At 42.7% G+C, this 12,653-nt stretch overlaps 1 protein-coding gene across 1 annotated transcript in view; it reads left to right on the top strand.

Moving 5' to 3' along the window:
* Window positions 1-4,685: 4,685 nt before the first annotated feature.
* The window catches only part of LOC126091964 (pancreatic triacylglycerol lipase-like), a 271,059-nt gene continuing 263,091 nt past the window's right edge, over window positions 4,686-12,653 (top strand). The window contains exon 1 of the mRNA XM_049907315.1: window positions 4,686-4,750. Within this exon, the coding sequence (XP_049763272.1) occupies window positions 4,705-4,750 (46 nt within the window). The 5' untranslated portion in view covers window positions 4,686-4,704. The remainder of the gene's footprint in view (window positions 4,751-12,653) is intronic.

Here is a 12,653-nt window from a genome sequence, read left to right as displayed (position 1 = left end):
CTGGGTTAACAGAGAGGATTTACAAAGTATCCCTGCTTTCTTTGCTTGTGGGACAGCCGAGAAGGAGATAGACGCTGGAAGCAGAGGGAGTGGGCCATGCGTGAAACTCGGCAATCCAGTATGCCAATTGTTGTCAATGATTCAGTTGTCGGTCCAGAAAAAACAATTTCCCCTCTACTACACATCAGACTGGGTTCGATTAAACAGTTAGGTAAAGCGTTAGATAGAGGCAGGGAGTGCTTCCAACATGTGGTCAGCACTCTTCCTGCTTTGTCCCTTGAGAAGATCAAGATAGGGGTGTTTAGTGGACGCCAAGTTCAGGTACTTGTAAGTGATAAACAATTTATCACAAAGATGGATACCAAAAACAGACTGCATGGCTGTCGTTCGTGGCAGTAATGGAAAACTTCCTTGGTATTAAAAATGCTGCTGACTATGGAAGTTTCATAGGTGATACATCGTCAGCATTTCATGTTCTGGGATGTGATATGAGTGTCAAACACCATTTCCTATAGAGGCAACTTGATAAATTCCCTGGCAACTTAAGCGATGATATCGTGGAACAAGTGAAAGAACTGATAATGAATGATCACCGAATCAGAATAAGAGAAGTCGCTGATTATGCTGGCATGTTGATTGGCTCAGGCCACCACATTTTCTCGTATGTATTGGGAGCGAAACGGGTGATGGCAAATTTTCTTACAAAATTTTAAAAACTTGAACAAAAACGGTGAAAGTTGCTCAGTAGTTGCAAGATGAAGGAAGGAAGTTTAGAGTTTAACGTTCCATCGACTCCTTGATCATCAGAAACGGCGCAGAAGTTGGAATTTGGACAGGAAACTAGCCGTGCCTTTTACAAAGGAACCATCCCAGAATTTGCCTTAAGCGATTTAACAAAATCAGAGAAAAGCCAAATTTGGATGGCCGGACGAGGATCTCAACTGTCCGCCTCCCGTAGGCGAGTCCGGTGGCCGACTCCTTCTACTCCACCGACGAATTTCTTAACAGAACCGATTAATGCGAGTCTGAAGTGACACACACAGAGAAAGAGAGATAAAACAAAGCATAAGTAAAATTCGATGCCAAACTCCAACAACAGCGAATACACAGCGTTACGCGAAATAAAAAAGTCATTTGTATAACCGAAATTACACAAAGTACATGTAATATGTGTGTGCTGTGCCCACAGAATGCGAAAGGAGGAGGATCAGTCACAACAAAACGTGAATAACAATAAATATATACGCAAAACATATTGTCACACCAAAACGCGCGGATAAAATTCACGCGGATAAAATTCACATTTACATCGTTGGTTTGGAGATGAAAGCTGTCAGTGCAGGACACCACACAGATGGTCCTCCAAAACCATATAACGTAAAATCCAGGTAAGAACAAAACCGAACAAAAATTGTCTTTAGGCCTAATTTTGTTAGATCAGCTACAACATAAAATATGTTTACTTTTTACAGTTTTTCATTAAACAAAACCCACTGATGATGGCGCAGAGTTGCCGAAACATGTTTGGGTTACAAGAAAAAACAGTGGTTTGCCTAAAAGGCGGAACTTATATCCAATAATTTTAACTGCAAACACGGAAAAAATGCAAGAGCTGCAAATCCAAAAGATGAATATTTCGAGAATGGTACACAAAGATCTGCTTGTGTTAAGAATACTTGAAGTGTCGAGTGGCTACAAAGTTATACCCAGCAGCGTCAATCATAACCATGAAAAACCAACGAGCCAAGAGTTGAACCGACGAAAGTTGAGCAACTTATGGAAAAGAAAAGCATTCGAAGGTATTTCGTGCAGGCTGGGTAAGTTGATGCGTCAAGAGCTGATGAAGAACGGTGATATCGAAATTCTCACACAGGAAGACGAAAGCTGCTTTCGGTGCAAAATACATCTTGCTCAAAGTACACTCCACCTAAACTTGCGTAGCGAAAATGAAACGCACGACAATATTAGGGGCCTAAGCTCATCACACTGAAGACGAGTCGTGACGAACAGTTTTTGATGATGAACGACGATGTGAACTTCTTTATATTTTCAACGCCTACCAATCTGAAAGTACTGAGTGAGCCGTCGCAAATATATGTGAATATTACGTTCAAGAATTATCCACGATACTTCGCATAATCATTCACCATTCATGGTCTGTTACATAGTGTCTACGTGCCATTTGTATTCGTCGTCCTGGCTGATAAACGTACACGTTCATACAAGACAGTTTTAGAGCATGTTGTGCAAAATTCTCATGGCCACGACATCCAACATGTAGAGGTTTTTATCGATTTTAAAATTGCCATTCACGAAGCAATGAACAGCACTGGATCAAATTCAAGCATCAGTGGCTGTCGGTTTCACCTTGCTCAGTCTCGGTGGTGGAGGATACAGGAGCTAGGCTTGTCGAAAACGCAGCTCCCAGCACGCCAGAGAATAAATTCTTCGGTAGGTGAGGTGATGGATTGTAGAAATGTTCAAATGTGTGTGAAATCTTATGGGACTTAACTGCTAAGGTCATCAGTCCCTAAGCTTACACACTACTTAACCTAAATTATCCTAAGGACAAGCACACACACCCATGCCCGAGGGAGGACTCGAACCTCCGCCGGGATCAGCCGCACAGTCCATGACTGTAGAGCCCTAGACCGCTCGGCTAATCCCGTGCGGCGATGGATTGTTTCACTGATGATTTCGAGGCAATTATCCCTCGTGAATCTGTGTTCAAACAGAAACCTGCAATAGTAAAATTTACTGACTACGTTTTCGACGAGTATTTACGCCCTGAAGTCTTGTTTCAGCTAACTGTCTGGGCCAAACACTCGGCCACCTGCAACGGTACCACCGACGGTTGTGAATCTTTCTGTTCTGAACTGAACGGTCCGTTTTATTCTGTCCGCCCTTTTGTCTATACTCTACAGTCTTGCGGAGATTCTGCTTGATGTGCAAGCAGACGCATACGTGAAAATCAGGAGTGCGAACAGTGCCAAGCGACGAAAACAAAACTGTTGAGAAGGAAGCTTTTTAACGGGAGGAGATGGAATACTTGAGGAAAGGAGTCATAGATTGTTTCTGTTTTGTTAGAAGATCTAATAATTAAATTTTCCCTGTGACATATAAGTCTCGTCTTTATCCAAAATAATGAGGGAATCTGAAGAAGTGAACTAAATGTGTGGCACGGCAGAGATTCGAACCCAGGTCTTCCTGTTTATTAGACAGAAAAGCTAACCATTACGCCGCTGCGGCACTATAGTCCGCATTGTATGTACGGAGAAAATAAGCTAAAGATATGAACTGAAGTTGTGTTGGGGAGGGCATTCAAATTGGGTAGTTCGTGCAGCAATGCTGACTATAGCGCTACGGTTGTGCAATGGTTAGTATTTTTGTCTAGTAAGCAGGAAGATTCGGGTACGAGTCCCGACTGTGATACAAATCTTAGTTCGTTTCTACAGCTTCTATCATTTATTAAAAGAGTTAGCTTCAGGTAAGTTCTTGTCCCAAGAACTGAAGAAGAAACCGGCCGACTTATTTTTGACCTTGTAATGTTTGTCAATGATGTGTTTGTTGATTGCTATTTTAGTTATAATTTCGGTCACGGATATGGGAGGCCATCAGCCAGTCTCCTCGTGATGTGTCCCTGGTAATGGTAACTGGCTGACTAATTCTCTGCCGGCATTTCGCACGTCCTAAGTTTGGGGAGCAAAATAACTGATGATGGTCGAAGTAGAGAGGATATAAAATGTAGACTGGCTATGGCAAGGAAAGCGTTTCTGAAGAAGAGAAATTTGTTAACATCGAGTATAGATTTAAGTGTCAGGAAGTCGTTTCTGAAAGTATTTGTATGGAGTGTAGCCATGTATGGAAGTGAAACATGGACGATAAATAGTTTGGACAAGACGAGAATAGAAGCTTTCGAAATGTGTTGCTACAGAAGAATGCTGAAGATTAGATGGGTAGATCACATAACTAATGAGGAGGTATTGAATAGAATTGGGGAGAAGAGGAGTTTGTGGCACAACTTGACAAGAAGAAGGGACCGGTTGGTAGGACATGTTCTGAGGCATCAAGGGATTACAAATTTAGCATTGGAGGGCGGTGTGGAGGGTAAAAATCGTAGAGGGAGACCAAGAGATGAATACACTAAGCAGATTCAGAAGGATGTAGGTTGCAGTAAGTACTGGGAGATGAAGAAGCTTGCACAGGATAGAGTAGCATGGAGAGCTGCATCAAACCAGTCTCTGGACTGAAGACCACAACAACAACAAGTTTACCCCTTTTCTCAGTTCACATAATTAAGAAATGGCTGTCCGCATTTCACAAGCTGTGGACCGGAGACCTGCCTTCATTAAGTTATTGAAGCTGCTCCACTCGTTTTGGTTCTATTATCTTCTTCTGTTACTTCCGGCGGTGTCAGCTTTCGCTATTAGGACCGATGTTTACTGTACATCGTGAGTAGTACATTTCTTTCAGACTTACTCGAGGTGCTCGCTTATGGCGAAGATCTCACTGAGAACTCGTGATGAGTTATAGAATTTCACCACAGTCATGTTACGGCGTGCCTGCGGATAAAGGGGTGCGCGACCGCAGCGCCGCGGACCGTGCCCCCACCACAGGCGCCGCCAGTGGGGACGGGGTACCTTAGCGCACCGTCGCTGGCTGAGTGAAGTCAGTGCGCCACGGGATTGGCGCCAGTCGCTACACATGCCGGCCGCCCGCCGACTACTCGCCGCGCTGCTGGCGCTCGCAGGTAAACTGTTAGACTGATTGCTTTTTATTAGCCACATCACCCCATCGACCCACGGTACGGGACTACAAGTCCCACCGCCACACCTTCACCGTGGAAATTTACTGGCTCACCAACACAGTTAGACCGCAATAGACCGGTGATGCTGTATTGTAACCTATCACCCCGGACTACAAGTCCATTTTTTAAAAAAAAAAACATGTTAGGCAAAATTTTCTGCCTGACTCATGTAGTACTATCACCGTCAGAGGGTGATACTGGACTACAAGTCCCACCGCCACACCTCCAAAGTGAATTGCAGTGACGCAGTCACTGCCCTGTGGAAATATACTGCCTCACCAACACAGTTAGACCGCAATAGACCGGTGATGCTGTATTGTAACATATCACCCCGGACTAAAAAAAAAAAAAAAAAAATATTGAATGTGTGTGTGCACGTATGTGTGGTTGTGAATGCCGTATCAAGACAAAACAAAAGAGCTACTACGTTGTGAGGACACATTTCAGTGATGGAGAAGCGAGGGGTATTTCCTGTTTGCACGAATATTCTTTCTTGTTTAGCGCTATTTCTCAAAATGGTTCAAATGGCTCTGAGCACTATGGGACCTAACTTCTGAGGTCATCAGTCCCCTAGAACTTAGAACTACTTAAACCTAACTAACCTAAGGACATCACACACATCCATGCCGGAGGCAGGATTCGAACCTGCGGCCGTAGCGGTCGTACGGTTCCAGACTGTAGCGCCTAGAACCGCTCGGCCACCCCGGCCGGCGCGCTATTTCTAATTAATTCTATTTTCTGTTATAGAAGCCGTGTTATACCCATGTTTATTATCTTTATGGCAATGTAAGTTATCAGTACATGTCGACTGCCGGCCTGTGTGGCCGAGCGGTACTAGGCGCTTCAGTCTGGAACCGCGCGACCGCTACGGTCGCAGATTCGACTCCTGCCTCGGACATGGATGTGTGTGATGTCCTTAGGTTAGTTAGGTTTAAGTAGTTCTAAGTTCTAGGGGACTGGTGACCTCAGATGTTAAGTACCATAGTGCTCAGAGCCATTTGATTTAGTACATGTAGATTACTCAATAATTTACTGTTATGGAAAATAAAAATAAAAAATACGGCAAAGCGTGTACCCGGAAACCGAGAGGTCGCGGGATGGACACGGATTTTTCAGTCTTCGTTTTAACATAGCTTTCAGTTGTTAACGACGTGAGGGACTGCCAGAAACGACACGTGACACTTGGTTCGGACTCCACGTTAGACTGCAGTTCCCCTTTCCCCGTTTGGATAACTGGGGTAGGTTAGGGACACGCAAGTCGCCGAAGTGGTGTACAATAGAAGACTCGCATTAGGCCACTGAGCCACAAGAAATTATTATCACCTCTTTAAAATGACCTATCGTAACTCTGAGTAATCTTAATTTAGTGTCTAAAAATTTTCTGACACACATTTGTCGCAACTTGTTGGTTGAAAAAACCCGCCATTCAAACTTTTAATTAATTCCACAGATTATATGTCAACTGTTACAACTAGTGAAAAGAAGCGTCATGGTTTTTAGAACCAAAATTATGGTGCAAATCACCATTGTTCGCTCTCTCAATCCGATTCTCTGTACAACCATGAAGAGATTTCTTCCATAACTCAGTCTCAGACACAGCACTGAAAAATAACTTTATGATGTCTATAATGTCCAGATGATGGTAGACTGGTTGTATTTCGTGGTTTCTCTGATTCTTGATATCTAATGTATTTGCACCAAATGTATCGCCGAACTGGGCATAATCCATGTAAAGAGCCAAGATATGTATTGTGTTCTAAAGCCGGCCGGTGTGGTCGAGCGGTTCTAGGCGCCTCAGTCTGGAACCACGCGACCGCTACGGTCGCGGTCGCAGGTTCGAATCCTGCCTCGGGAATGGATGTGTGTGATGTCCTTAGGTTTAAGTCGTTCTAGGGGACTGATGACCTCAGCTGTTAGGTCCCATAGTTCTCAGAGCCATTTGAACCATTTTTTTGTTCTAAATTTATAATCATATGATGCTCTTGTTACGTACAGCAAGGGAAAAATATTACAGGGTGGCACAGAAAAACGCAAAATTTTGAAACACCCAGTAAAAACAGAAAAAGTCCAGTAGAAAACTTTTTCTGAGAGCAATTGAACCACCACAACTTGCCTTTTAAGAGACAGTAATCCAAATTATCGGTGTTCGAGAATTACATCCTGTAGAACATCTTGAACATATTCTGAGTTCGAATGTAATAGATTTTCTAGAGATCGAAAAGCTTATGTTTACGAACCAGCACGGTTTTTGAAAGCGTCACTCATGTGAATCCCATTTTGCCCTTTTCTCGTATGTATACTGTGATCTATAGATGAACAGCAACAGGCAGATTACATACTCGTATTTCAAGATTTCTGGAAAGCATTTGACACGGTGTTCCACTGCAGACTGTTGACGAAGGTACGGACATACGGATTAGGTTCCCAGATATGTGAGTGGCTCAAAGACTTCTTAAGTAATGGAATCCAGCACATTATCCTCAACGGCTAAAGTTCATCAGAGACAAGGGTATTGGCAGGAGTGCCGCTGGGAAGTGTGACAGGATTGCTATTATTTTCTTGTACATAAATGATCTGGAGGACGGGTGAGCAGCAATCTGCAGCTGTTCGGTTCAAATGGTTCAAATGGCTCTAAGCACTATGAGGCTTAACATCTGAGGTCATCAGTCCCGTAGACTTAGAACTGCTTAAACCAAACTAACCTAAGAACAACACACACATCCATGCCCGAGGCAGGATTCGATCCTGCGACCGTAGCAGGCGCGCGGTTCGGACTAAAGCGCCTACAGCCGCTCGGTCACAGTGGCCGGCCGCTGTTTGGTGATGGCGATGTGGTGTACGGGAAGGGGTCGTCTATAAGCGACTGTAGGAGGACACTTAGACCAAATTTCTATTTGGTGAGATGAATGGCACCTTGACGGTTCGTGGAGTTTTTGCTAGGGAAGAATGTCCCAAACTGCGTGTTTCGCGGGAAGTGAACAAGTGCTCTGCAAAAACAATTAATACAACTTTTTCGACATTTTGACGAAATTATTTTTTAAAATTTTATTGTGATTTATATGTTATTATTTATGATTTAAAATTGAAGTAGGCCTAATCACTGAATAACACAAGTTTTCCCAATTTTTAAAAAATTTAGTAACCTTCAAACTAAGACAAGGTATTCCATGAAAGTGTGCCAAGATTCTCAAAGTGGTCCGCATGAGAAAAAGTTCGGGAATCACTGTCCTAGGGGTTCACTGGAAGATGGAATGCAAAGGTTGAACTAACATAAAAAGGCTAAAAATGAACAGTAATGTAATTGCTATACGGAAACGCGCTTACCTTACGATGAATGTTTGTATGAAAAATCCGTTCTCTGCTTCTTAAGAGCAGAGGCTTTGTCAATGAAGCTTTCACTGGAGCCTACGATGCTGTGTACGAAATCTCTCTCGACAGAGAGCACTGCATCTGTCGTTAGCTGTGGTACCTCGTAGAAAGATTATGTTCTCTATAGAGCAGAGAAAGATCGCTCTGCGTCATACACTGTCAGCGGTGTCGGTAATGTAAAGATCGGTTTCTCGACTTTCATTTTATCACTAAAAGGCTTCTGCAAATTATTTTAGAACGCGAAATGCAGAAGCAGAACAGCACCTGTGAGAGTTACAAACTCACTCCTCGTGTTTACTATCTGAAGTTCTGTTCTCAGCCGCGGGAGTGGCCACGCGGTTTGAGGCGCCATGTCACGGATTGCGCGGCCCCTCCCGCCGGAGGTTCCAGTCCTCCCTCGGGCATATGTGTGTGTGTGTGTGTGTGTGTGTGTGTGTGTGTGTGTGTGTGTGTGTGTGTGTGTGTGTTGTTCTTAGTTTAAAGTAGTGTATAAGTCTAGGGACCGATGACCTCAGCAGTTTGGTCCTTTAGGAATTCACACACATTTGAACATTTTTCTATTCTCAGCTTATTTACATCAACGAAGGGATATGTAAGACGTCTGCGACAACGTTTGTGGAAATTGACTTATATACGAAGTAATCTTTTCAGAAATAAATAAGTTTGCATGACGAGATTCCCTGTGAAGTCAAAGTGTTCAACAACCTGAGCCATTATTGTATCACACACTTCTTTTGCTAACAACAGGTTTTGCAATTCGTTTCCATGTCTCTCTATCTTCGCAGGATCCAGCAGTTTTCTGCACATATAAATCGTGTCAATAATGCTGTCTCGTATGTGCTGTATGGCATTTCTGAAATGTTCTCCCCTCTGTTGTACGGTCAATGGACCAACCGCGCATTTTTAGTATTTACTGTACAATATCTCAACGTGTGGAATAATATTAGAAAATACAACCAAAATTTACTTCGGGCGCAGCCCTCTTTTTTGAGTAATTGTTGCAGTTTGTCGAGATTTAATCTGAATGTACTCCAGCCATTCTACAAGAGAATCTCTATTTTCGTACAGAACTATCTCAGTTCTCAATTAAAACTTCCATCTCGTTTTGTGAACTACGGCGACTTTCCTGTTCATTATGTCCATTAGCATCGCTGTTTGCTGTGAAGAACTGTGGGAAAAAAAGAAGTAAGAATCTCACAAAGGTCAGCAAAAGCCAAAAAACCCTGAATTCCATATTCAGAATCGTTCTTTGAACTGAAATCAGCTTAAATGTAAAGCATAACAACGAGTAGATAGTCATGTCTAAGATGTTCTCTCAGAAGAGCCTGTACACCTGGACGACGACCGCACGCGACAGCTGCACTCTCGTAGCTCTGAAAAATAATAGCTTTATCTGAATTGCCCATGATTTATAGTAACGTTTCTTTAAGCCATTGTGCTAACGTTTTTGCATCATGTTCATGACGACTGCGGATCGTCTAAAACCTTTCTACAAATTTTCTCTTAGACAAGACGTATCTGATAACCATGGCAAACTGCGAAATTGTTGAAATATCGGTTATGTCATCGACGATAACTGATACAAAATCAGTGGCAGCAATTTATTTTCTTATTCGGTAATGATAAACCTCATGTACACACGAAATGCAAGCTCAAAAGTACAATAAAATTTAATACAGTCCACAGTTTTAGAGTAAACGTAACAATATTTGTAGATCTGATCATTGTGTCTTACAGTTGACTGCCTATAACCAACATCCAGTTGTGGTCTAATATTCTGTCTCCCTAAAAGATTGTACTCTAGCAGTGCAACATGTGATGTGTACCGCTCATGTTTCTTTGATCTTCCGTGTTTAATGTACGAGATCGTCAACGTCTCTTAGCCTCCAAGTTTTTTCGCATCCAGCATGTTCTCTCTCTCTCTCTCTCATTCAAACAAAAACACGGAAATAATACAATTTGTTTCTGATATTATAGTCACACATCCAAACTACTCTTCTGTAAGTGTTTGGGCTGAAATTTCTTACAGCTTCTTTACTTGTAATTTTAGTTTTCTTGAATAACTTGATTTCCGGCGTCAGGCTCCCTAAGTCCTTAATATGGGGGATATATTGAAGCGACTGGGAAAACAAATTATTTTCCCTAAACCTCTGCGTTGAATTACCAGACATATTGACTTCTTACTGTAAGCTGTCACACCTTCAAATTCACAACTGTATGTCGAATCTTCCCGCGTGACAGAGACAGCTGCTCACAGTATTGGTAACTTAAATGCAACAAATAAGAGAGAACTTCCGCCTATCGTTGCTGACCAGGTTCTTGTTGTTATTGCAGTCCCATAAATATAACAGCTCGCAGAGATCAATGACACAACAGATATTATAAGTTAGAGAATATTGTTGATATGACTATGTTGGTTCATAAGTTCATAGCGTTTTCGTTTTGCTTGTGGGTATTCCGGTTGCAATGGGTTTATTTATCGTTGTCAGTTTTTATTTGTGGTTCACTGTTGCTATTTGAGTTTACATACCGCACTTTTGTCATTTGGAGTTAGTGATTGGAGCTGTGGATGCTAGAAACTGGAGCGCCAAGTGGAGAAATCGGAACATTTCCGACACATTTTTCTGTTTGAGTTCAGCAGTGGGGTGACAGGAGCGCCGTGTATGGGGATAATGCCATTGGACAGAGTACGGCAAGAAAATGGTTTTCTCGTTTTAAGGAGGATCGTTTTGACATTAGTGACTCTACACGTTCAGGAAGACATTTGGGGTTTCACGAAAATCGTTTGAACACATTAATCCACAATGATCCACGTCACTGCACTCGAGAACTGGAAGATGTGAGGAACTGTGGTTATTCCAGCATCGTGCGACATTTTCATGCAGTGAGGAAGGTCCAAAGACCGGGTATGTGGGTATCACATGCTCTATGCCAAAACCACTCGAGCGTATGGGTATCACACGCTCTAAGCAAGTGGCCGTATGTGCTTCTCTGCTTGCTCATCAACTGGGTCGTGAACAACATCGACCATTTCCTATCAAGCTATCCATTATCGGTACTGGTGGTGAGGAATGGTGTCTTTAGACTAACATAAGGAAAGAAAGAGGAATGGTTGAGCTCAAAGAAAGCAGCAACTATCCGTACGAAGACTGGATGCATCCATAAAAGATAATGTTATGCATTACATCTACATCCACGTCTACACATACGTGATTACTTTGCTATTCACAATAAAATGCCTGGCAGAGGATTCAATGAACCACCTTGAAGCCGGCCGCGGTGGCCGAGCGGTTCTAGGCGCTTCCGTCCGGAACCGCGTGACTGCTACGGTCGCAGGTTCAAATCCTGCCTCGGGCATGGATGTGTGTGATGTCCTTAGGTTAGTTAGGTTTAAGTAGTTCTAAGTTCTAGGGGACTGATGATCTTCGATGTTAAGTCCCATAGCGCTCAGAGCCATTTGAACCATTTTGAACCACCTAGCTGTATCTCTACCGTTCCACTCTCGAACGGCGCCCGGGAGAAACGAGCACTTACATTTTTCTGTGCGAGCCCTGATTTCTCTTATTTTATCGTGATGATCATTTCTTCCTATGTAGGTGGGTGCCAACAGAATATTCCAGCAATCGTCGGAGAAAACTGGTGATTGAAATTTCATGAGAAGATTCCCTCGCAACGAAAAACGCCTTTGTTTTAATGATTGCCACTCCAATTCACGAATCATGTCTGTGGCACTATCTTCCCTACTTCGCGATAATACAAAACGAGTTGCCCTTCTTTGTACCTTTTCGATGTCATCTGTCAGTCCCATCTGATGCGGATTCTACACCGCACAGCAATACTCCAGAATGGTGCTGACAAGCTTGGGATAAGCAGTCTCTTTAGTAGACCTGTTGCACCTTCTAAGTGCTCTGACTATGAATCGCTCTCTTTGGTTTACTCTACCCACAACATTATCTGTGTGATCGTTCGAATTTAGGATATTTGTAATAGTAACCTCTAAGTATTTAGTTGAATTTACAGCCTTGAAATTTTTGTGACTTATCGCGTAATCGAAATTAGCGAATTTCTTTTAGTACTTATGTGAATAGCATCACACTTTTCTTGAGTCAGGGTCAATTGCCACTTTTCGTACCAGACAGATATCTTATCTAAATCATTTTGCAATTCGTTTTGGTCATCTAATGACTTTACAAGATGGTAAATCACAGCATCATCTGCAAACAATCTAAGACGGCTGCTTAGATTGTCTCCTATGTCGTTAACATAGATCAGGAACAATAGAGGGCCTATAACACTTCCTTGGGGAAAGCCGGATATTATTTCTGTTTTACTTGATGACTCTCCGTCTATTACTGCGAACTGTGACCTTAGGAAACCACGAATCCAGTCGCACAACTGAGGCGATATTCCATAGGCATGCAGTTGGGTTAGAAGACGCTTGTGGGGAACGGTGTCAATCTAAAAATATGGAATCAAT

This window comes from Schistocerca cancellata, chromosome 7, assembly GCF_023864275.1.
Source record: "Schistocerca cancellata isolate TAMUIC-IGC-003103 chromosome 7, iqSchCanc2.1, whole genome shotgun sequence".
Lineage (NCBI taxonomy): Eukaryota > Metazoa > Arthropoda > Insecta > Orthoptera > Acrididae > Schistocerca > Schistocerca cancellata.
This window is presented reverse-complemented; position numbering and strand designations above follow the sequence as displayed.